The following is a 21,818-nucleotide window of genomic DNA, read 5'->3' on the forward strand; positions in this document are numbered from 1 at the left end:
TATTTTAGCCTGTAAAAGAATTCAATATTCTAGATCTGCATCAGAGGGAAGCTCAGTGTGCCTCATCCCAGATGTGAACACGGCGCTATCAGCAAATAAAAAGTCTTATCAAGAATGTGCATTTTTGTTTTCCTTCAGCTTTGTTATACCTGGAGGTTGTTTTTTTTGGCCACTTGACATCCTTTTACTGTGATTTATCCTCACTTCAGACAACAGATTCCTTGTTCATTTTCAAATTACCTGCACGCACTGGCAACCACACCTACCAGGAAGGTTTTTCTTGTTCCTGTCTGCTTTTGTTTTGCTGCAAGTCCTACGAGAAAGAATTCCAAGACGTATTTCCCAGAACAGGCAGGAAGCGGGACACGCTATCCCAACCCTGAGGATATCCTCTGTTCCACGCTGGGACATAAATCTCAAAGCCCAGAGGATTTCTGCATCAATGAGGAGCATCTGGACAAGCTCAGAGTCACAAGCAATATTACCCAGCCTGCAGAGAACTTCTGACCTACGGGAGCTGAGAGGTGATCCCGACCATGACCGACAGGAAAACCGGGATCTGCTTTAACACAACCACAGCAGAAAAGGCAGAAAAAACGCCCAAAATAGTCAAGGAATCAATAAAAACCTCACAAACAACTGCACCCACCTTGGTTTGTCATCCCTGCTACCATGAGCAGAAGAAATTAAAGAAAACCAGGCTGTTTCAAAGAATTCAGGTAGAGGTGGAGAGAGCCAAGACAGTCCATGGTGCAATGATCAGGTCAGTGTGGACTTTGGAATTCCAGAGGTACAAACAGAAAGACATTTTCTATATTCTTCAGGTGTCCATTTAAAATTAGAACAAACTTCTCAGAGGTGAAGAACATTAAGGAGCGTGAAGAATGACTACTTGCAAATTATTGAGGTATTACAGCTCAAATTGCCTTAATAGGAGCTGATTTATATTTATGGCCAAGTTTCATTCAGCGTTTAAACTTTCCACAACTCCTCCCCCAAGTCAGATCACTGAACTTGAAGAGCTTAAAAAATAAAGCAGGAAATATTTTCAATCCTCCTTTGTCCACTTATCCAGCCATCTACACACCAGGATATTTAGTGCAGTTATCCAGCTGAAAGTTTTTGGTCAGCACAGTTGTATTTCATATATTAATAAAATCAAAGAACCACAGAATTGTTAAGGCTGGAAAAGACCTTTAAGATCATCAAGTCCAACCATCAACCAGCACCACCATGTTCACCTTTAAACCATGTCCTCAAGAGCCACATCCACATGGTTTTGGAACACTTTCAGGGATGGTGATTCCATGGCTTCCTACAGCATCCTGTATCCCAGGAGCTCTGTGCCTGGTGACCATCAAAACCTTCATGTCCTTCCATGATGCTTCACACACCAATAAATGCAGAGATCTCTTGGCCATGAGTGTTCCAGGAATGCTTTTGATGTTCCCAACCCAGGAACCACCACTCTTGTTGGTGGTTGTTCTCCTGGAGAACCTTGTTCTCCTGGAGCTACCTGGGATATAACCCTGACCCCACTGTTAGGAACAATCCAGACATTTCCTATTGGAGCAGGAACGTATAAAAGAGCATCTGTCTCAAAGGGAACTTTCAAGGTCTTTCAGTGATTTCAATGCCTAAAATAAACGACTTGGGATATCAGTTTATTGCCCACATAAACAACCTGGATGGACAATCTGTAGATTCTAAATTTTCCTAAGGTAGGCAGCACACCAGCTTGGTCCTGAAACATATCAAGACCTTTACTCGTGTGGGTCCATGAATGTGGAAAAAAACCTCATCTTTTTAAATGTTTTCCCCTCAAATTCTGGACATGCTCTCCACCCGGAGTAGAAAGCACTCAGCATTTTCCCAGCTAAAACTCTGTCAGGGAGCACTGGACACCACTCCTGACCTCAGGAACCATCCTGGCAGCTCTGCCCAGCATCTCCACGATCCAACCCGTGTGTGTGTGTGCAGATGTGAAAGCAGCAGCTGCACGGGAGCACCTATGAAACAATAAACTCCTGCACCCTGGCGGGCTGTGACACTGATGGAGCATCGCCAGCAGCGGGGTACTCAGAGAGGCTGTTCATCATCATCACCTGAGCACAAGCAAAACCCAACTGTGGGATGACAAAGCCAGGGGGACGGGCATCAATAAAGCACAGGAAAAACAAATGACAGGAAAACAACTGGCTGGGAACCTAAAGGACAAAGTTTCTAACTTAATCTCATTATTTCTTGCTCTGAGCTGGCAGAAGGAAAGTCCTCTGCCACAGCCTGCAGACAAGTCTGACTTCATGTCTCAATCTACATTATGATGATAATAACAGGAAAATAAAACAGGATTTAGAAATCTATTAGTGCAAGTGACAATTTACATATATCAGCAGCCTATAGCAATAAGCCTCTCAAAGGTCACAATTAACCAAACAAATTGAGAAATGCTCCAAACCTCACTTGCTCAGCTGACCACGACAGTTATTCAAAAACTGAGAAGCAATCAAAAAGTTTTTATCACCAGCAAGTGCCCATTTTAATAAGCAACGAGGCAATAATGAGTATTTATCACTTGAAAAATGTATGTGCACTAAACAGGTTTAAATTTCTCAAAAGCCAACAGGAATTTATTTCTTACCCCGAATCAGTGAGAACCAGCAAAGACGAGCTGGTGGGGTCGATCTACAAGAGATCCATCCTTGGAATTATTTTCATTTAATGACCAGGCATTTTAAGGAATTTTGGGAAGTTAGATTTAAGTAAGGCAAATACTGCAGGCTCCAATGAAACCATCCCAACCCTGGACTGGTGGAACAGCTCCTGTTTATTCCTGGTGAGGAGAAGACAACTCCCCATCCCAGGGCAAGGCACCTCTCACCACTGCCAACCTGATCAGCCTCTGAACACTCGGAGAGAAAATGAGAATGAGATGTGGGATGGAAACCAGCACTAAATGTTTAATATGATCTGCAATTCACAATTATTTCTTAAGTGTCTTTTCCCTGATAACTTTTTCCACTGCATGATCTTAGTGAGAAGATAATGGGAGATGCTGCTTTTGAATAAGTTATACATTTCCCCTGCTTTACTTGAACCTCACAATGCCACCATTATTAATATTTTTCCTCCACAAAACAGCAGTAGCCTTCCAAAGAAAAAGTCCTTGACCAAAATATCAGAGGATATTAAACTGAGAAGTGATCTACTGATGCAAATCATTAAATCTATTTGCATTTGCTTACTGAACCCTAACACAGAAATTAAACTACATAGTGTGGGAAAAGAGCTGGTTTTGCATGGTTAAAAGGAGACATCTTGGAAGATCCGAGCTCTATGTCATTAATTTTCCTTCTTCCCCTCATTAACAAGTAAAATGTTTTCACTGCTTGAAAAGTTTTAATAAATAGGAAAAAGCAGGGCAGCTGACATAAGTTTTTAATGTAATATACAAGAGCTTTTAATATTTTTACATATATTAATGTAAAAGCTAAAAATAAATGTTAAAAGGTTACGTTTGTGAAGAAAGAAAAATGGCATTTACAGTTACAGGGTAAGGTTTTAGAATTTAACTCTTTCTCTCCCAGCATGGGGTGCTGAGGAGCATTTGCCATTTCCCTGAAAATCCCTGGAATGGCAGAGATGAGCCACTGCAGCAGCACCTGGGGTTAAGGACACACATTCCCTCCCAGCTCTGAGCTCCAGGGTGATTTACTGGGCTTTGTCCTACCAAGCCTTAAATTCTTTTTATAGAAGGAATTACGGGAGGCATTTTAAGAACAGCCATAATTAGTACAGGCACTGGCAGGGTGAGACCTTTGGGTTTCACTGAAATGTGTGAGCCAAAGTGGTCAGGGAAGAGCAGGAACTGCTGCCAACTCCAGCTGGAGCTGGGAACAGCCATCCAGCACCAAAAAGCCAACAGCATCCCAGGATACATCACAAGGGACTGTCCCCCTTTCTCCTTGAGAGAGTCCTGGAGAATCCTCCTTGAATTCCTGGAGAACTGTGCCCAGCTCTGGGCTCCACAACACAAAGACCTGGAGCTGCTGCAGCAAATCCAGAGGAGGTCACAGAGATGCTCCAAGGGCTGGAGCCCCTCTGGAGCCAGGCTGGGAGAGCTGGGAGTGCTCCTGCTGGGCAGTGACCCATGGCACTGACCTGATGTTTTCAACCCTTTCATGTTAACATGGATGTGTGTCTGAACACCACAAGCCCACTTTCACCAAGCTTTGCTGCTCAGCTGGGCTGTGTTTGTAACCCTCATGGTTAGAACAGCCCAGTGATCACATTTTACAGTGCTGATATTTTAAAACAGCAAAAGTAACAACAAACTGTATTAGATAATATAACTCGTGCAGACACCCACTTGAAAATACCACAAATATGACTCTTTCTTTCCAGTGTGGAAGATGCAGAGCTCTAATAGTGCTGAAAAATGATTCTACCAAAGAGGAGTGGGAGGATTTGTCTATGCAGCATCATCTCCTCAAGAAATTTCCCAGAAAATAAATCCTTTCCTGATGCCCTGCCCTGTGCTGTGCCACAGATACAGTGTCTGGTGTGTCTTCACTAATGCCAGGAGTAATTCAGGCCAGGGGTGGAACCTTTCCACTTCCCCTGCCAGAGGTAGATTAATGCAGTGGAGCATTTTTCCATTGCAAATCCTTGCTATAAGGATGGGAAAATGGGCTGCATAATGACATGGATTATGTTTCTATTATGTACCAGAATTAGTGGGTGTTTTGAATGTTGCAACTCTTCATCTTGGGTTTCCTCCCTGATTCTGTGGTTCTCGAAATAAACAAAATTACATGCACAGATAATGCTGGGAACAATTTAAAGCCACAGAGGTGTTTTGGGATCAAACAGAAGGGGGTGAGCACAGACCCAGCTGGATGTGGGTAACAGGAATCCCTCCTGCAGCTCTCCTGGAGGGAGAGAACTGAACCACGGAAGAGTTTTACTGACAGGTGTCTGGAGGAGCAGCCTGGAGAGCCTTGGCTACCAAATGTGGGATGGGAGCAAGGGGCAGGGCTTGAGGGGAACCAGCACTGCAGGGGTTTGTACAATCCCAGGATGGGTTGGGTTGGAAAGGACCCCAAATCCCAGCCATTCCACCCCTGCCATGGCAGGGACACCTTCCCCTGTCCCAGGTGCTCCAGCCCCAGTGTCCAGCCTGGCCTTGGGCACTGCCAGGTGGCCAGCTCACATCCAGCTTATCATCCACCAAAAAATCTGCACTTTTATTTTGGTTTTTTTTTTTTTTTTTTTTTGCACAGAGTCCTCAAAGTCTTCTCTGCCAAGATTTCAGGAGAAAACCACAACTGAAGCCTTGCAAAACCCACTCCTGTTTGAATCTTGCAATGCTGCCTTTGACAGATAATAGAAATGCAGCCGTGCTGTCAGGGAAAATAACACAGCTAAAGTCTAGTATTGATTACAGTGGAGTTGCTCAAGATTCACTTCAGCTTCAGTGAGAGAGGAACATGGGTTTTGCTAATCATGCAGAATTAAATTCACCAGCCAGACCTGACAATAAAACTTTGCCCACAAACCATTCCTAAAACCATGTGAAACCACATCTTTGAGCTGTACTGCGTGTCAGGCTGAACTCTAAAAACATGCAGAGAGTTATTTTGTTCATGTTTTGGAAACACCACTTCCAATAAAAAGTTTTCTTAGCCTGATGCAGCATAAACAATCTGTAGCATCTCCACAAGAAACTATGAAAAACCCTAGCCCAGTTTATTTTTAATAAAAGGAGGACTATGCTATATAATAACTCTTCCTGCCACATCCATTGAATCTGCTGAAATAAAGATTGATGCCTGGATATTGTAGAGATTTCTACCAGAGAAGGCAATATTTCTTTTTTCCTTTCTTTCTTATTTTTTAAAATACACTTTCCTGTTATTTTGAAGTAATTTGAAGTAACAAGCATCATCTCCCTATTACCCAGGCATCTGCATGTTTTGTTTCCAAAACCAGTGGCAGAAAACTCAATGAGATTTGTGAGAGCTTTGTGCCACAAGTTAAAAGATATTTGGAAATGAAAGGTTTTCTTTGAAAGGGGAACATTTACGTAAGAGTGATCTTCTTCTGGTGACTGCTCCTCACAGGCACCACAAACAGGCTCTGACTTGGCTCATCAGCATGAAAAGCAATGCTGCCAGCACTGGGAGGGGTTAAAAGGCTGAAATCCTGGATTTGGACAAGCATTACCCAGACAAACCAGGTGCTCTCTGAGCCAAAGCAGCACCTTGAAGGTTTTGGGCACAAGGCACTTCAGAAGTAAAGAAGAGGCGGGAGTTGTTGCTGGATTTGTTCACAGGCACTGGTGTTTTAACACAGAATTGTGGCATTGTTAAGGTTGGAGAAGACCTCCAAGATCATCAAATCCAACCTTCAACCAGAGGCACCAACCATGTCCTCAAGCTTGAACCCACCTAGGGGATGGGGATTCCAACACCTCCCTGGGCAGCCTATTCCAAAGCTTTACAATCCTTTCCATGAGAAGTTTTTCTTAATTTCCACCCTGAGCTGCCCTGGCCCAGCCTGAGGCCGTTCCCTCTGCTCCTGTCCCTGTTCCCTGGAGCACAGCCCGACCCCCCGGCTGTCCCCTCCTGGCAGGAGCTGTGCAGAGCCACAAGGGCCCCTGAGCCTCCTGTGCTCCAGGCTCAGCCCCTTCCCATCTCCTCAGGAATTCTCCAGCCCCTTCCCAGCTCCTCAGGAATTCTCCAGCCCCTTCCCAGCTCCTCAGGAATTCTCCATTCCCTTCCCAGCTCCTCAGGAATTCTCCAGCCCCTTGCCAGCTCCTCAGGAATTCTCCAGCCCCCTCCCACCTCCCTCAGCCTCTTCTGGGGCTCCATCCCCTTCCCCAGCCCCATTCCCATCCCTGTTCCCACTCTCCATTTAGAGCCCATCCCAACCCATTAATTTCTTTACCCCAAGTATGTTCTCTGGCTCATTCAGGTTTTATCCTGCACCATTTTTAAACAGAAAATCTCTTATTTCTCAAGGAAGAACTTGAATGAGGAAGAGTGGAGCCTCTTCCAAGACACACTGGCAATAATCCTCTACTCACAGCAGTCACCTCAGGTGTTCATGGTAAACCAGAATCCACTCCAAGCAGCAGTGAAGCCACATCCCTACCTCCTTCAGTGGGTTTTTACTGTGCCCCTGAGCTCCACTAAGTTTCTTAGCCTTGGCTGATGCTCAGTGGAAAAATAGGAGGAGTGGCACTCTCCCAAATGCCTCCCACTTGTGGCATCAAAGTGAGATATCACTCCCAGTAAATTTTACAGTATGAGGAATGAAACACTTAGCAAAGTTGACATTTAAACCATCACCACTGGCTATGATTAAATACCTCAGAGATGAGCAGAGTGGTTCACACCTCTCCAGGTTATTGTTCTAGGCTCTTATCAGACTCCCTGCCCTGCTGCATCCTCTGCCTTTGCACACACCTGAGATTTTCCTTCCACCCCTAACAGCTGGAAACCTGCTTAAACTGAGATTCTGGAGAGCTTCTGATCTTGTAAAGTGACAGAGAGAGATTGACTGAAACGCTGGTGAACTTCTTGAACTGCAGATCCACCCTGAAAGGCTGAGGCAGATTAATAATATGGGAAGGGCCAAACTGACTCCTTGTTCCTCCTCCCCTATCTCCCCCAGTAAGATGGAGGGAATGAAACACTAAGGAAAACTGCAAATAACCTGCAGGGAACACAGAGGGCAGATGAGAGCACACTGCTTCTCAAAGAGCCCAAAAGGAAGCCTGGGTGTATTCCTACAGCACCAGGAGAATGCAGGGTTTGAGCATTTGTCAGGCTGCCCAACTTTCCTTCCCAAACACGGAGGAAGCACCAACTCCTCCTCTGCAGTTTCTCAAATTCAGTTTACAAACCAATTTCTTAACAACACACAATTCCTCAGGCTCCTCTGGCAAGCTCGAGCTGGTCCTACACCCCAGCAGCCCCAGAGAGCCAGGAGGGGCTGTCCCCAAATCATCCTGGTGTCCCCCCAAGGATGGCAGTGACAGATCACAGCTGCTCAGCTGAGCTTTTCAGTGGGAAACTTAACTCATGGTGGCATCCTCAAGTCCCAGGTGAATAAATAACATTCCACAACAGGGCTGTGGGCATCACCTGGCATCTGTGCCCACCTTCCAGAGGGCAAATTTAACTTTTGTGTCACACACACCCAGCAGCAGGATGATGGTGGTCATCCCCTCATGTGCCCAGCAGGATTTCCCAACCACACAGTGAAAGCTGCTTAGTTTTCCTCAAAGCATGTTCTACTACAGCCCTTTTACCAAAATCCTCCAGTTCCCCCACTGCTTCCCTGCCCCAGCACATGAGCAGCCCAGACAACCCCTGCCCCATCCTGACCAGAGCTGGCAAAACCAGGGAGGTTTCCCTGAGGAAAAAAAGGGAATTCCTGAGAGAATCTGGATTTTTGCAACACAGGGAGAAACTGCTCCCTGCTGCCATCCCAATGCCAAGTCCACAGCCCACATTTCCAAAGTATTTCATGCTGTAAATATTCAACAGAGGGAAAGCCATGGTTTGTGTTACCTGCTCACCAAGGAGATAATTTACTCCTGCACCTCTGGAATGAGTCAAGGCTTCTCAAAACAGAGTCATCCCAGTGTGGGAACACCACAGCTGACAACAGCAGAACAACAATAAAAACCTAATTCTGAAACTCCAAAGCTGCTGAAGACACTTGGAAGTAAAATAACAGTAAAAGAAAGGGAGTTTTCCTTTTGGACATGAGCAAGAAGTGTTAAACACTTGCAATATTTCAGGTTGGGATGTTGGAGGAAGATCGATCAAAACTAATCATTGGATTGGCATGTACTGAAAGAAAAACTACAACAGCTGATCTAGCACGAAATATATACATTATATACCATTATACTGTACTATATAATTATATAGTACAACATATTATATAATATATATATTATATAGTGCAATATATATTTTATATATATAATGTAATATAACTAACTTACATTATATATATACATATACACACACACATATATGTATATATATGTGTATATATATATATTATGTGTGTATGTATATATATATATATATATATATAAAAATACATATACACAGCTTATACACACTTAAGGGTTTTTTTAAAATATGAACTGTGAAACTGAAGTTCTTAGAAATAGATAGACTTGTCCAGATTAAGATGTCAAACCTCCAGGGACCTGTTTGGGTCAGGGCATCCTCACCACAGAATCCCAGCCTGGTTTGGGGCTCTCAGAGCCCACCCAGTGCCACCCCTGCCTGGCAGGGACACCTCCCACTGTCCCAGCTGCTCCAAGCCCATCCTGCTCCAGGAATGGGATGCACACCATGGATGTCAGAAGCCTGGGTAAAGATGCCTCCTCTCCAGAAGAAACCATCCCTCTGTGACGTGTCTGGACTTTTAAACCCCGGCAGCTTCCCGGGGAGCAGAATAACCTCAGGTTATTACAATTAGTTTCATCTCATTAATAGATCAATTTCTTTCAAGCATACTGAAACTGGGTTTTACTTTGTTGCTTCTCCTTTTAGGCTCCATTATAGTCTGTGTTCTTAAGTTTTAAGGAGAGCCATCAGTGAGGAGGTTGTAATCTCAGGTGATTAATTGCACAGCATTTTACAAGCTGTAAAACAGAGCGAGATCTCCACAAAGCAATTATGCCATTAACCAGGGGCTCTTATCAGATTTTTCTACAACTACCAGGTTTGTCTGACAGATTGCAAGTCTTAAGTATTTATATATTTCAAAGGTTTACTTATTTTTGTTGTTAAAAAACCCTAAAATCTCTATTGATTGTTACATGCAATTCCACATGAGAAGTCCCAAGCACCGTGGAGCAGAATACCAATATTTATTACCAGACTTGTGCTCATTATGGTTCTCTCTGACAGGGGTCCATTAAAATCAATTTTTATGTTTCTTATGGTTTTTTTTTTCCCACCCAATGTTTTTGCCATGCCGTTTATTAGCCAGTTAGGAGAAACACCAGGCACTGCTTTGTTTTTATTTTATTCTGTCGAAAATAATGAGGCCAGATTTAACAACTATTCACTAGCAATGAGTACAAGAGATTAAATGTTATACTTCAGCACAAACATTTACAGATGGCTTTAAAATTTTTAGAACTTTATTAGTGCTAAAGACAAAAGGAAGTCCCACCTTTCTTCAGATTTAAATTCTTAAAGTAATCATAAAAACACTCTTCTTGCCTTTAGCTTCAGAGTTATTCCTGGTGGTAGACCCTCTAATGTAACAATTTTTGCACATAAATCATGCAGCCTGTGAGGTTAAGAGTTACCAGGATGCCACTAATGCCTCAAGATGAAGTCAGCTCACCACCGAGAAAAGTGAAGATCTAGAACAGGTGAAAATTAAAATTTAGGAAAAGGATCTAAACTGTCCAACTTCTGCTGAAGAACAAGATCATGACCTTCAACCAGAGAACATGAACGCGTTGCAGGTGATCAAACCAGACATCCTGGTAAAACAAAACCAGATTTTTTTACCAGATGTTCTGGTACAAGAGCAGCACCCATCCCTAAAAATGGCTCTGAGAGCTCCAAATCTTTTCCCTGTTGTTATTCCACTCCTCACTGACATTTACCCTTCACAAGGTGCAGATCCTCATCCCCTGGGCTGTTCTCCAGGCAGGTTTTGCTCTGCAGCAAAGCCAAGTTCCAACTTTATCCTAAATGCCCATTTATTTCCATTCCTCATCAGCAGAAATCCAGAATCTGAAGCAAGTGCAGCAGTTATTTCCATACCCCAGAGGTGGCAAAACTGTGAAATCCAGAGGCTTCAGAGTTCTTGTATGGGAGGTAAAATCACATTTCAACCAGAACACACATTATGCTCCACAGTCCTGATTAACTTTACACCCATTTCAGTTACAAGGAGAATAAAATAGGAAAGCAAGCATCCTAAAAATCCATGGAGAACTTCAGGCACAAACACAGGATGAAAAAGACAACGTTGAGAAAAGAAGCCAAACCTGTTTGATTCTCGTCAGTGGCAGCACTGCTGTAGCAGACTGTGGAAAAGTGGAATTTAATTACCAAACTCAGTTGAAAGACCAGTCTCAGAGAGGTCTGACAAAGCCTAAGAAGTCTTGATTTTGCCAAAGAAATTTGGCATAGAAATTTAGCATCAATTCTGAATGAATTCAACGCTCCTTCTAAAAATGTCACTGAACATTTCCTCACAAATAAGGAAAAAAAATCAAATATCTGAGCAGGACAGATGGACTCCAGCAGACTGAACACAATTTACAACAAACAGGAAAATGCACTGATGCCTCCTCAGCCAGGCCTGGATTGGAGACATCACCTCCACTGCCACGTGGGATCTGTTCCAAACTCCTGCAGACATTACAGCTCTGGGAAAACAACTAAAGCTCTCACCAGCACTGTGCAGTAATTAAAACAATCAGTCAGTCCTGAATCTACCTGTTGGAGCACAGGTAGCACATATATACAAAAAATATGAACATTTAAAAAATATAAAAAAATATAATATAAAAAGAAAATATAAAAATACTAAAATATATTTAAATATAAAAACATAAAATATTAAAATATATGATATAAAATAGAAAAATATAAAATGTAAAAATATAAAAATATAAAATGTAAAAATGTAAAAATATAAAAATATAAAACGTAAAAACATAAAATGTAAAAATGTAAAAATATAAAATGTAAAAACATAAAATGTAAAAATATAAAAAAATTTAAAAATAATAAAAGAATATAAAAAATAAAAATTTAAAAATTTAAAAATAGAAAAATAGATGTAGGTCTGCAAGATTTGTGAGGTGTGCAAGGAGATTTTACCCTCAGTGACATTTCTAAGTGTGCCAAAAATTAAGGCAGGCAGGAGATTCTTTCAGAACTTACATTAAAAGCACTTACAGTTTAAAAATGTTTGATAATATTTTTGAGGCAGCAGCACAGAAATTGATGTATTTTGGAGTCCTTAAGGGCACAAGAGACTCCTCCCAGAAGGATCAGCAAAAACAAGCGTGCTCTCAGATCCTCTGGGCAATCTCCTTCCTGCAGCACAAACAGAAGGCCAGGATCAATAGGACATGAACTCACCCACTTGGCAGCAGGCTCGTTTTGGGAAGTTTTATTTCATGTACGCCCGTCTCGCAGCCCGAGATCTCGATCCTGCCCAGGGGGCTGAGCAGAACCACCTGCTTCTGCTTGCATGGAGATCCTCCCTGCTTGGAATTCACCTGTTCAAGGAAATAAAATCCTCTTTAACTGCAGGGATTTGCAGCAAGGAACAGATCTGAGTAGTTCTCATAAGCAATTTGGAAAAAGTGAACAACAGTGAATTTTAAGTTTCCTCAACTACGGCATTCACTTTCAAAATTCCAACTTAAAATGATCTATCTTCAGAAGTCAGCACCTAAATCAAAGTCTCAAAAAAACCATTAACTAGCAGCACAGTGATCTTCATAAAAAAGTGAAATAGCAGCAGTTTCATGGCTGGTTTATCAGCTAAAATCCAATGTGTTGTGACACTTATTTAAAACAGGACTGTTGTGACAACAAAGTAGATTCAGTGGTTTAGAGCAGCAGTGTTATGCAAATAACAGCTGGAACACAAATAGAATATGTCTGCTGGAAAAGAAAACACATGAAAAAATCAATCATTCCTTAGGAAAAGAAGCATATTTTTATTCCCATTGTTACCAGTCTGCTTTTACGATTACTGATAGGATGTAGCTGGAAACAGCTGCCAAGTATTTCTCAATATTGGACAAGACCAACAATAACAGACTTGTCAAATTCATCTTGGCTAAAAACCCCCACCAAGTCCGGAAGTGTGAGTTGTATTCCCAGTTTGGTTTGTGCCATCACTGCAGCAGGACAGGACAGAACACCACCAGTGTCCTCTGCAGTCACCCAGACACCAAACCTTTGGTCCAGACCACACACAGAAAGTCCTGTGCTCCAAAGAGCTCTGTGAAACTGGGAAAAAAGGGAAAAACTGAGAAACTGTGGGGCAGAACAAGGTAACTCCACCAGCAAACACAGAATAAAAGGCTCCTACAACTGTTTGGGATGGAAGGGAACTTAAAAATCACTTATTTCCACACCTTCCACTGTCCCAGGTGCTCCAAGCCCCAACATCCAACCTGGCCTTGGGCACTGCCAGGGATGCAGGGCCTGCCCACCCTCCCAGGGAATAATTCCTTCCCAAAATCCCAATTAACCCTGCCCTCTGAGAAGCCATTCCCTGTGTCCTGTCCCTCCAGGTGCAGGACTCTGCACTTGACCTGTTGAACCTCATGAGGTTTCCTGCAACGCTGAGAGAACAACAAATTTCTTGGATTTATTTTATTTACTTCCCTGTGTTCAAGGTTGGATGGGGCTTGGAGCAACCTGGTGCAGTGGAAGGTGTCCCTGCCCATGGCAGGGGATGGGATGAAATGAGATTTAAGATCCCTTCCAACCCAAGCCATTCTGGGATTCCATGAATGCCAGAGCAGGTCCAGCAGGGTGACTTACAGCTGCCCACTGCTCACAGCTGTACAACAATTCGTTGTTTTCCAAATAAGAGAATCCTTTCAATCCCCATTATTAAGTGCTGTGGAATGAAGTCACATCTGTGAGTAATATAACCAGTGTGAGAGAGCAGAAAAACCATCAAGCTGACGGCTTTGCATAACTAGAGCAAAAGTAAACCTAAAGCCCTGAATTTTGGGAAGCTCTTACACAATTCCATTGCAGACATGCAGCAACCAGAGCAACCCCACTCAGCTTGGAGAAGTCCAGGATGTGCAGGTTCCCTGTGGTTTATTTACTTGGACTGCAACTCCAATTGCCGAATAAGCAAATGTTTGGTGGCATCACAAAGAAACTCCTTCCCAACCAACTTTTTCCATGTTCCTTCACCCTCCTGGAGGACATGGGAGAACTTCTTTGGAGCAGCATCTCATTGCAGAAGTCAGCAAACAAGCAGTAAAATCTACATATGTGGCAAACCAGCACACATTTCTTACACAATTCCTCCACTGCAGACATGCAGCAATCAGAGCAACCTCACTCAGCTTGGAGAAGTCCAGGACGTGCAGGTTCCCTGTGGTTTATTTACTTGGACTGCAACTCCAATTGCCGAATAAGCAAATGTTTGGTGGCATCACAAAGAAACTCCTTCCCAACCAACTTTTTCCATGTTCCTTCACCCTCCTGGAGGACATGGGAGAACTTCTTTGGAGCAGAAGTCAGCAAACAAGCAGTAAAATCTACATATGTGGCAAACCAGCACACATTCTTCATGTTTATTGGTTTGACAGCCCTGAACCAGATGCACTGAACCTCACACCACATGCTCCACAACTTTTCCATCAGAACAAAACCCAGGATGCAGGGAGCAGCAGAGAACTATCAATAACCCTCTGAGCTCTCTCCAAGTTGAACTAAACTTTACAGATGAAACCCTGAGTGACTGCAACTCCTATCTGCTGCCTTGTTTATCATATTCATTGGGCAGCAATATTCAGGAGGTTTATTTTTGTAAAGGAATGAGGCTGCAGGACATCAATCCACATCCATATGCAATTGGGTTGGGATGCTCCAGGATGAAGGTCACTGGCAGATGGACAATGCACACTCCTCTGTCCAGACACTAATGCTGTTATTTAGGCTGGACAGGAGCAGAAATTTCCCCCCAGAAAGGGTTGTCAAGCATTGGAACAGGCTGACAGGGGAAGTGGTGGAGTCACCATCCCCGGCAGTGCTCCAAAACCACGAGGATGTGGCACTTCAGGATGGGGTTTAGTGGTGCTGGTGCTGGCTGGACACTTCCCCTGGATCCCTGGCAGTGCCCAAGGCCAGGCTGGACACTGGGGCTGGAGCACCTGGGGCAGGGGAAGGTGTCCCTGCCATGGCAGGGGTGGCACTGGCTGGGATTTGGGATCCCTTTCCAACCCACAGCATGATTTTATGAAAAACTGGAAGAATTCTGATCAGCTTCTGCATCATCTCCACCTTCATTCTGCCCTTCCACTGCAATACCTACAATTCTGTATCAAAATATCTCGTAATTTTGCTATTAGCTAGGAAAAAATTACAATTTTTAGAGAGGAAACATCTGCCAACCTCTGGAGTTTTCTCAAAGAAATAAAACCGTAGGAACAACACTTGTAAGTTCACCTCACCAGACTGCTAAATACAGCAAACTGGAAAATTGCAATTTTATTCAAATTTGCATTTAGCAGCTTTCACACAACAGTAAATAATTCAAATATTTCTATGTCCTGTTGCTCCTAACACCCCCAAAAACTCCTCTGAACATTTGCCTGACGTCCTAGAATTCAATTCATATCCATAATGATGAACAGAGAAATAAAATGGCAGAGAAATCTTGAGAATCAACTAGGCTTAAAAAAAAATAAATCTGTAGCAAAGCATTTCCATGCTCCACGTTCTCCCAGAAAACAATTTGTGTTTTCCAGAAAAGTCCAGAGAGCAGACCCTGATTTTCCTTTCAGTATTATGAATACTGAACTGAATCCTTCCCATCAGAGCCCTATCTCTGATGGATCTCCCCTCCTCAGGTTTTTCCATTTCCTTCACTCTGCTTTTACAATATAAACCCACCACACCAATATCAAAATATTAACAATAATCCCCTCTGCATCTGATTTAACAGGGGATTTCCATTAGGCTACAGCATGGAAGTCCTCACGAATTTTTTTCTTTTCCCCTCAAATATTTCTGAGAATCAAGGCAAAAATAACATATTCAGCTGGCAAATCGAATGTGGCCTCACACATGCTGCAATTGGATTTTTTCAAACCTGCATTAATCAGGGAGATGTCCCAGTTCCTTCAAGAAAGGGGTCTCCTGATCATTTTCAGATTAATTGAGCTACATGTGATGGAAATACAACCAACAGCAGGAAACTGCATTGCAATTCTTCCCCCTATTTCCCTCAGACCCCAAAATGGTCCCATTTCTACCATTTCTAGCCAAGCCACTGCTGCACATTTGGAAATGCTGTTTAGTTCCTCACACTTCTGTGGAGCTGAAGAACCCACCCAGGTGCCTCAGGAGGTTTCCCACACGACCTTGCTCCATGCTGGGCTAGGAGGGAACCATGCACTGCCTTCCAACACTAAAAATTACTCTCAGAGGACCCCAGATTGCACCAATCAGAGGAATTCCAACCCATAAAATCTGAATTCCTGAATGCATTAATCCACTGGATCACTACCTGCAGGTGATTCCCTTGGAGGTGTTGACACCCACCCCAGGAGAGGTGTGACCAAGCACCATCTTGTTCATTTACTTCCCATTCTCCACAAATTTATCCCAAAAACTCCATCACTTCCCATTCTCCATAAATTTATCCCAAAAACTCCATCCAAGTCCTGACATTTGCATCAACAAATGAGCTACAATTCACAAACACCTGCCCTGTTGTGATGGTGCCATAGAATATCAGGGACTCACCAAAAAGGACATTTGTTGAGTTTGAGGAGGATCAATAAATGCCAGGGAAGCTGCTTCTTCATCTTAATTACAGGAAAAAACCACCAGGCCTGAACTCCTAGAGAGTCCTTCTTTTGAGTATCTCAAACCTGCTTGCTATTGATTTAAGTTTTAAATTAAAATTCAATCAAAGCTTCAAATATTGGATTTAAATTTAAGGGGAATATATCAGAGTTTGGCAATTTGCTTCTTCATTTCAGCCACCCTTCCTGATGCAGTAAGTTTGCATCCTTCTCCTAACAAAATCCTTATCAAATCCCATCAGGCAAAGCAAAAATCCATCACAAACCAATGTTTGCAAAATGATTTTAGTGTCAAAAAGCCTCTGCCACTGATGAGGCTGCCCATGCCAGTGGGCCACCCATCCAAGGATTTCACTGAATTACAGCTCTCTCCACATCTCCTTAATAGTTTAAAACTTCCTGTATTTGTTTTACTGGGTTCTGCCTGTTTATTTGAAAGGAAACAATCCATTGTACGTAAAGAATATGGGAAAAGATATTAATAGTAAAGGTAATGTATTTCTGCACATATAGTGCAGGGTGGAGGGTGATTTTCCAACCTTATGGGCCTTGTCTTAGAGGAAAAAGCAATTTTTTAGTGTTTCAAGGCAGAGAAAGATTTAAGGGCTGTGAATAGAAGACAGGATCCATGCAATCAGAACAATCTAAAATTCTACTCCTGTTAATATCTTGATTAATAATCTGTATTTTCACCTTACAAAAGCTACTGTTCCAAGAGAACAAAGAGTTTATGTACTACAAATAATTTTACTGCAGAGAAGAAAGAAGGAAAGAGTTTGTTGGAATTTTCACACTAAAAGTGAAATATATTGAAAATTGAAGTGAAATATAGTGGAAGTTTAATATATTGGAATATTAGTATCACTTTGCTATACTGGAATAAAAGTTAGAGAGAAATATTTAATTCTCAGTCTTTTTGCTTGTTATGAAATGTCTGATTTATTTCCAAGCTAAAAGACCAATTTTTCTAAAAGCTGCTTCCTCCTCTTGAAAAAAAAAAAAAAAAAAAAAAAAAGAGTTCAAAGATTTCCAACTAAATAGAATGGTGTGAATTCCAAAGAAATATGAAAAATATGAAGCTGTGGCTGCCCCTGGATCCCTGGCAGTGCCCAAGGCCAGGCTGGACACTGGGGCTGGAGCACCTGGGACAGGGGAAGGTGTCCCTGCCATGGCAGGGTGGAATTGGATGAGTTTTAAGGTCTTTTCCAACCCAAACCACTCTGGAATTCTGTGATAAGGATGTCCTGATCCAAACACACCCTGAAGGTTTGTCTGGACGGCTGAAGATGTGAGAAAGCTGTCCTGAAAGCCAGGAAGCTCCTTGTACAAAAAAGCAAGGGATGGCTGCTGCCCTCTGAAACCCACAGGGAGCTCTGACCAACATCCCTCATTATTTAATGCAAAAATAATTTCTGAACCAGATAATGCCTGATTCCAGTACCACTCCACTGACACTTCACTCACAGCATCCTCCAAAAATATGGAAAACTGTCAGTCCAAAGAGAGGCAAGAGCCTCACAGGTTTTAAATTAAGACAAAAGCTAATTTTTGAGGAAAAGAAGATGTTGCTTAAACCCAAGAATAAAGTCTTGAAACAAAACAATCCTCTTGGTATCTAATCTGATGTAATTCTGTCAATGCAACCTGCTAAAAACAAAGTAACTTTGAAAATTACCTTTAATGTTCTAAAATACAAGTCCTCTATATCCTGCTGCAGGTTCCTGCGGACTGAACAACCCTGACCTGGACACAAGACACCTCTTTCCCCTCCACAATCACTGTCCCTGCTGGGTGCACTTCTCCTTCCTACAGCATCCAAAACAAACTGTCAGCTTTCCAGCAAAAAAGCACTGGAGATCTAGGTCCGTGGAATTCTCTCCTGGCTACAGGAACAATAAACACCTCCCCAGCTGAGCCCCTTGAACAAGAGCTGCACTGACACCCTGCAGTGCTCTCCTGGTGTCTCACTGCTTCTCTGAGTAAATCTAACCCTGGTTAAGCCAAACCTGTAACTTCAGAGGGTATGAAAACAAAACCTCCTCATTTCCTGGCGCGGGGAGGTTTGGAAAGGAAATGTCAGACAGACTGGAAGCAAATCCAGGGTTAGTTTGGGGTGATGCAATTTCTTTACCTTCCGAAGAACTAATCCCATAAAAATGTGAAGGTACAGAATCAAACTGCATATTCTGAACATATACAAATATACACTGGCATAAACACTCAAAATCAGTGCCCCTCTTCCCTTATTCAAAGGCCCACTTCACACAAGCCCCCGAAAAACCAGGGGGATACGTGCTCACATGGAGCAACATTTGCTTTCTACGGCATTTCAAAAGTCTTCGAGGAGAGCAAACACGTAATTCTTTATTAAACAATCAAAGACAACAAAAGCAAGTTCCTGTTGTCCCATCGCATTATCCTACTAATCCTCTTTGGATGGCACCCAGAAGCCCCCGAAATGCCAAGCTGGGGAAGTGCCTTTCCAAGCAGTGGTCGCCTCTGGCTCTTTGGCTGCGCCTTCAGTCGGCTGCTTTGGCAGACGGGAGCAACGACCAATTCCCAGCACCCAGGGCTGGCCCTGACTGCTTGATTTTACTGGAAGGGCACTGCAATTGTAATAAACCCATTTTAACTCCCCTGGAAGGGGCAGGTGGGTTACTGCTGCTGTGCTCCACACTCAACAAGTGCAGTTTCATCTGCTGCTCGTGCCAAGCCTGGATCGGAGCTGGTACTTGAACAGCAGACCCCACCAGGCTGTTCAAACAGTTATTCTGGTGTATTATTTCATCCAGAACCTCTCCAAACACAAGTAAACACATCCTGCATCTTTCCCCAGCTATTACTTATACAGGAAATTTAAATGGGCTGCAGGCACAGCAGCCACGTGGCATAGATACCATAATAAACCACATATTTATCAATCAGGATATTGATATCATGTGGTATCAATAGCACAAAGCAAACAATAACACCTGATGATCTCTGAGGCGTTTTCCTACCCAAACAATACTCAGCTTCTACTTACACACAGCACAGAAGTGTGGTGTTAATTAGTTTTAAAAATTCCTGATCATGGTGGGGACACGGAGTTATTCAGGGCATCTCATCAAACTGGGGGCTGCCAAGAGATATTAAAATTAATTAAACTGGGTAAGGAATGGAGCAGCAAGGGAAGGGAAAGTGGACAGTGCCAGATATTCCTGGAATAATTAGATTATGGCAACAAGTGTGCACCCAGTTAGTGGGTACCTGCAAATCCCACCAGGAACCAGCCCAAAAGCCACAAGTCCTGGTGTCACTTCCAAGGGGAGGGGAAGCACATTGTCCCTCCTACCCTTCCAAGGACCTACCAAAGGGATTAAGTCCTCCAGCTCCTCATTTTTGAAGCTGGAAATCCTATGGTAGAAGATTCAGTTAGAAGCACTACGAAGCGATGTTACATTTTGTTGAGTTGTTCAATATATTAATATTAGAGGGAATAAAGCACTGATTCGTTTATATTTGTAATATATTTATTTAAAAATAATTAAGGAATTTGCTTCCAAACAATTAAAGAAATAAATGTACTATAGAATCAAAAATCAAGAATCTTGTCTCTTAACAATTAGAGGGTCCCCCCATGAAAGTATTTTGTTGTTACTGGGTTCAGTTTCAACAAGCCCCATTCAACTCAGGATATTTCATGACTCCATGAAATCTCATGCAAAGGAGAAGTCATGGTGCAGTAATCTTAATTTTCCAGATGTGTTCATCACATTCATCAAGAATTCATCAAGAATTAAATCCAAGGTATTGGCTGCATATCTAGTTATCTATATACAGTTACAATTCCCTCTGTGCTGTGCCCAGCTCTGGCTCCTCAGGACAAGAAGGACATGGAGGGGCTGGAGCATGGCCAGGGCAGGGAATGGAGCTGGGAAGGGGCTGGAGAATCCCTGAGGGAGCTGGGAAGGGGCTGAGCCTGGAGCACAGGAGGCTCAGGGGCCCTTGTGGCTCTGCACAGCTCCTGCCAGGAGGGGACAGCCGGGGGGTCGGGCTGTGCTCCAGGGAACAGGGACAGGAGCAGAGGGAACGGCCTCAGGCTGGGCCAGGGCAGCTCAGGGTGGGCACAGCAGGAATTTCCCCATGGAAAGGGGGATCAGGAACTGGCACTGCCCAGGGAGGGTTGGAGTGCCCATCCCTGCAGGTGGCACCTGGAGGTGGCACTCAGAGCTGGGGACAGGGTGGGGATGTGGCACGACTCCAGTGGCTGGGAGGGCTTTTCCAGCCTCAGGGATTCTGGGATTTGAGGACCTACTCCTTGAAAACCATCGAGGGGCTTGCTGTAAGAGTGTGCTCACACTTTTCTGTAAGAGGTTGTACTCTGAGGCACAGGGAAATACAAAATTCAGTGCCCAAATCAGCACCTGACATAAATGCACACACAGTGAAGCTGGAGTGCTCGGCTCTTACAGCTCTGCCTGATGTAAATACATGGCAACTACTCCAATACAAGGAAAACAGATGAAATTTTAATCAAATGAGCCTTGTATCAGGTTCAGGGGAACTGAAAATGGGCTAAAAATGAAAAAAAAAAAAACCAGCAAAAGAATGACTTTAATATTGGGTAACATTTCAAGTTTTTATCACCTAAATCCACCAAATTCCTGATCTGCTCCTGCTTGTCTTCTCTGCAGAGATGGAGTCAGGACCAGCTAAATAAAAGATAATGCAACTAGGCATAACACAATAAAAGATATTACCTTCCCAATGCATTATTGCTGCCAATTATAAGAATCACTTCAACTTAATTTCAAAGGCACAATCACCCTCAACTGTAACAGTCTCTTTTTTAAATTTCAAACAGTATTACATTAAGGCAATAACTCACCTTCCAGCTATAATATCAGTCTCCCTTATTGCAAAAATACATTTCATAAATACTTCTCATCGACAAGTCAAGCTAATTCAGGTTAATTTTATTGTATTTTGGTGCTATCTCACATTTGTGTGCAATTACCTTTATCATTTTATTGCCGTGCCAGAAAGTAATCAGAACAATTATTTGAAAAAGGAGGGGTATAAATTCTAAATCACACTTGCTGGCATTTTTGATAAAATAGCAGCTTTATCTCAGGAAGTGGCAGGGACATGGGATAAATCATGCATCAGTCAAGTGTAGCTGACCCCCAAGTGCATTGCACAATATCAGGAGTGCTTCAAAAGAAACTTTCCTATATAATCCATCATTCTTTAT

At 42.9% G+C, this 21,818-nt stretch overlaps 1 protein-coding gene across 2 annotated transcripts in view; it reads right to left on the reverse strand.

Moving 5' to 3' along the window:
• Positions 1 to 21,818, reverse strand: part of MGMT (O-6-methylguanine-DNA methyltransferase) — a 139,297-nt gene that overhangs the window by 107,580 nt on the left and 9,899 nt on the right. For both annotated transcript variants that reach the window (XM_041461647.1, XM_041461648.1), the window contains exon 3: positions 12,150 to 12,289. In XM_041461647.1, the coding sequence (XP_041317581.1) occupies positions 12,150 to 12,289 (140 nt within the window). The remainder of the gene's footprint in view (positions 1 to 12,149; positions 12,290 to 21,818) is intronic.

This window comes from Pyrgilauda ruficollis, unplaced genomic scaffold, assembly GCF_017590135.1.
Source record: "Pyrgilauda ruficollis isolate IOZ18807 unplaced genomic scaffold, ASM1759013v1 scaffold15, whole genome shotgun sequence".
Classification (NCBI taxonomy): Eukaryota; Metazoa; Chordata; class Aves; order Passeriformes; family Passeridae; genus Pyrgilauda; species Pyrgilauda ruficollis.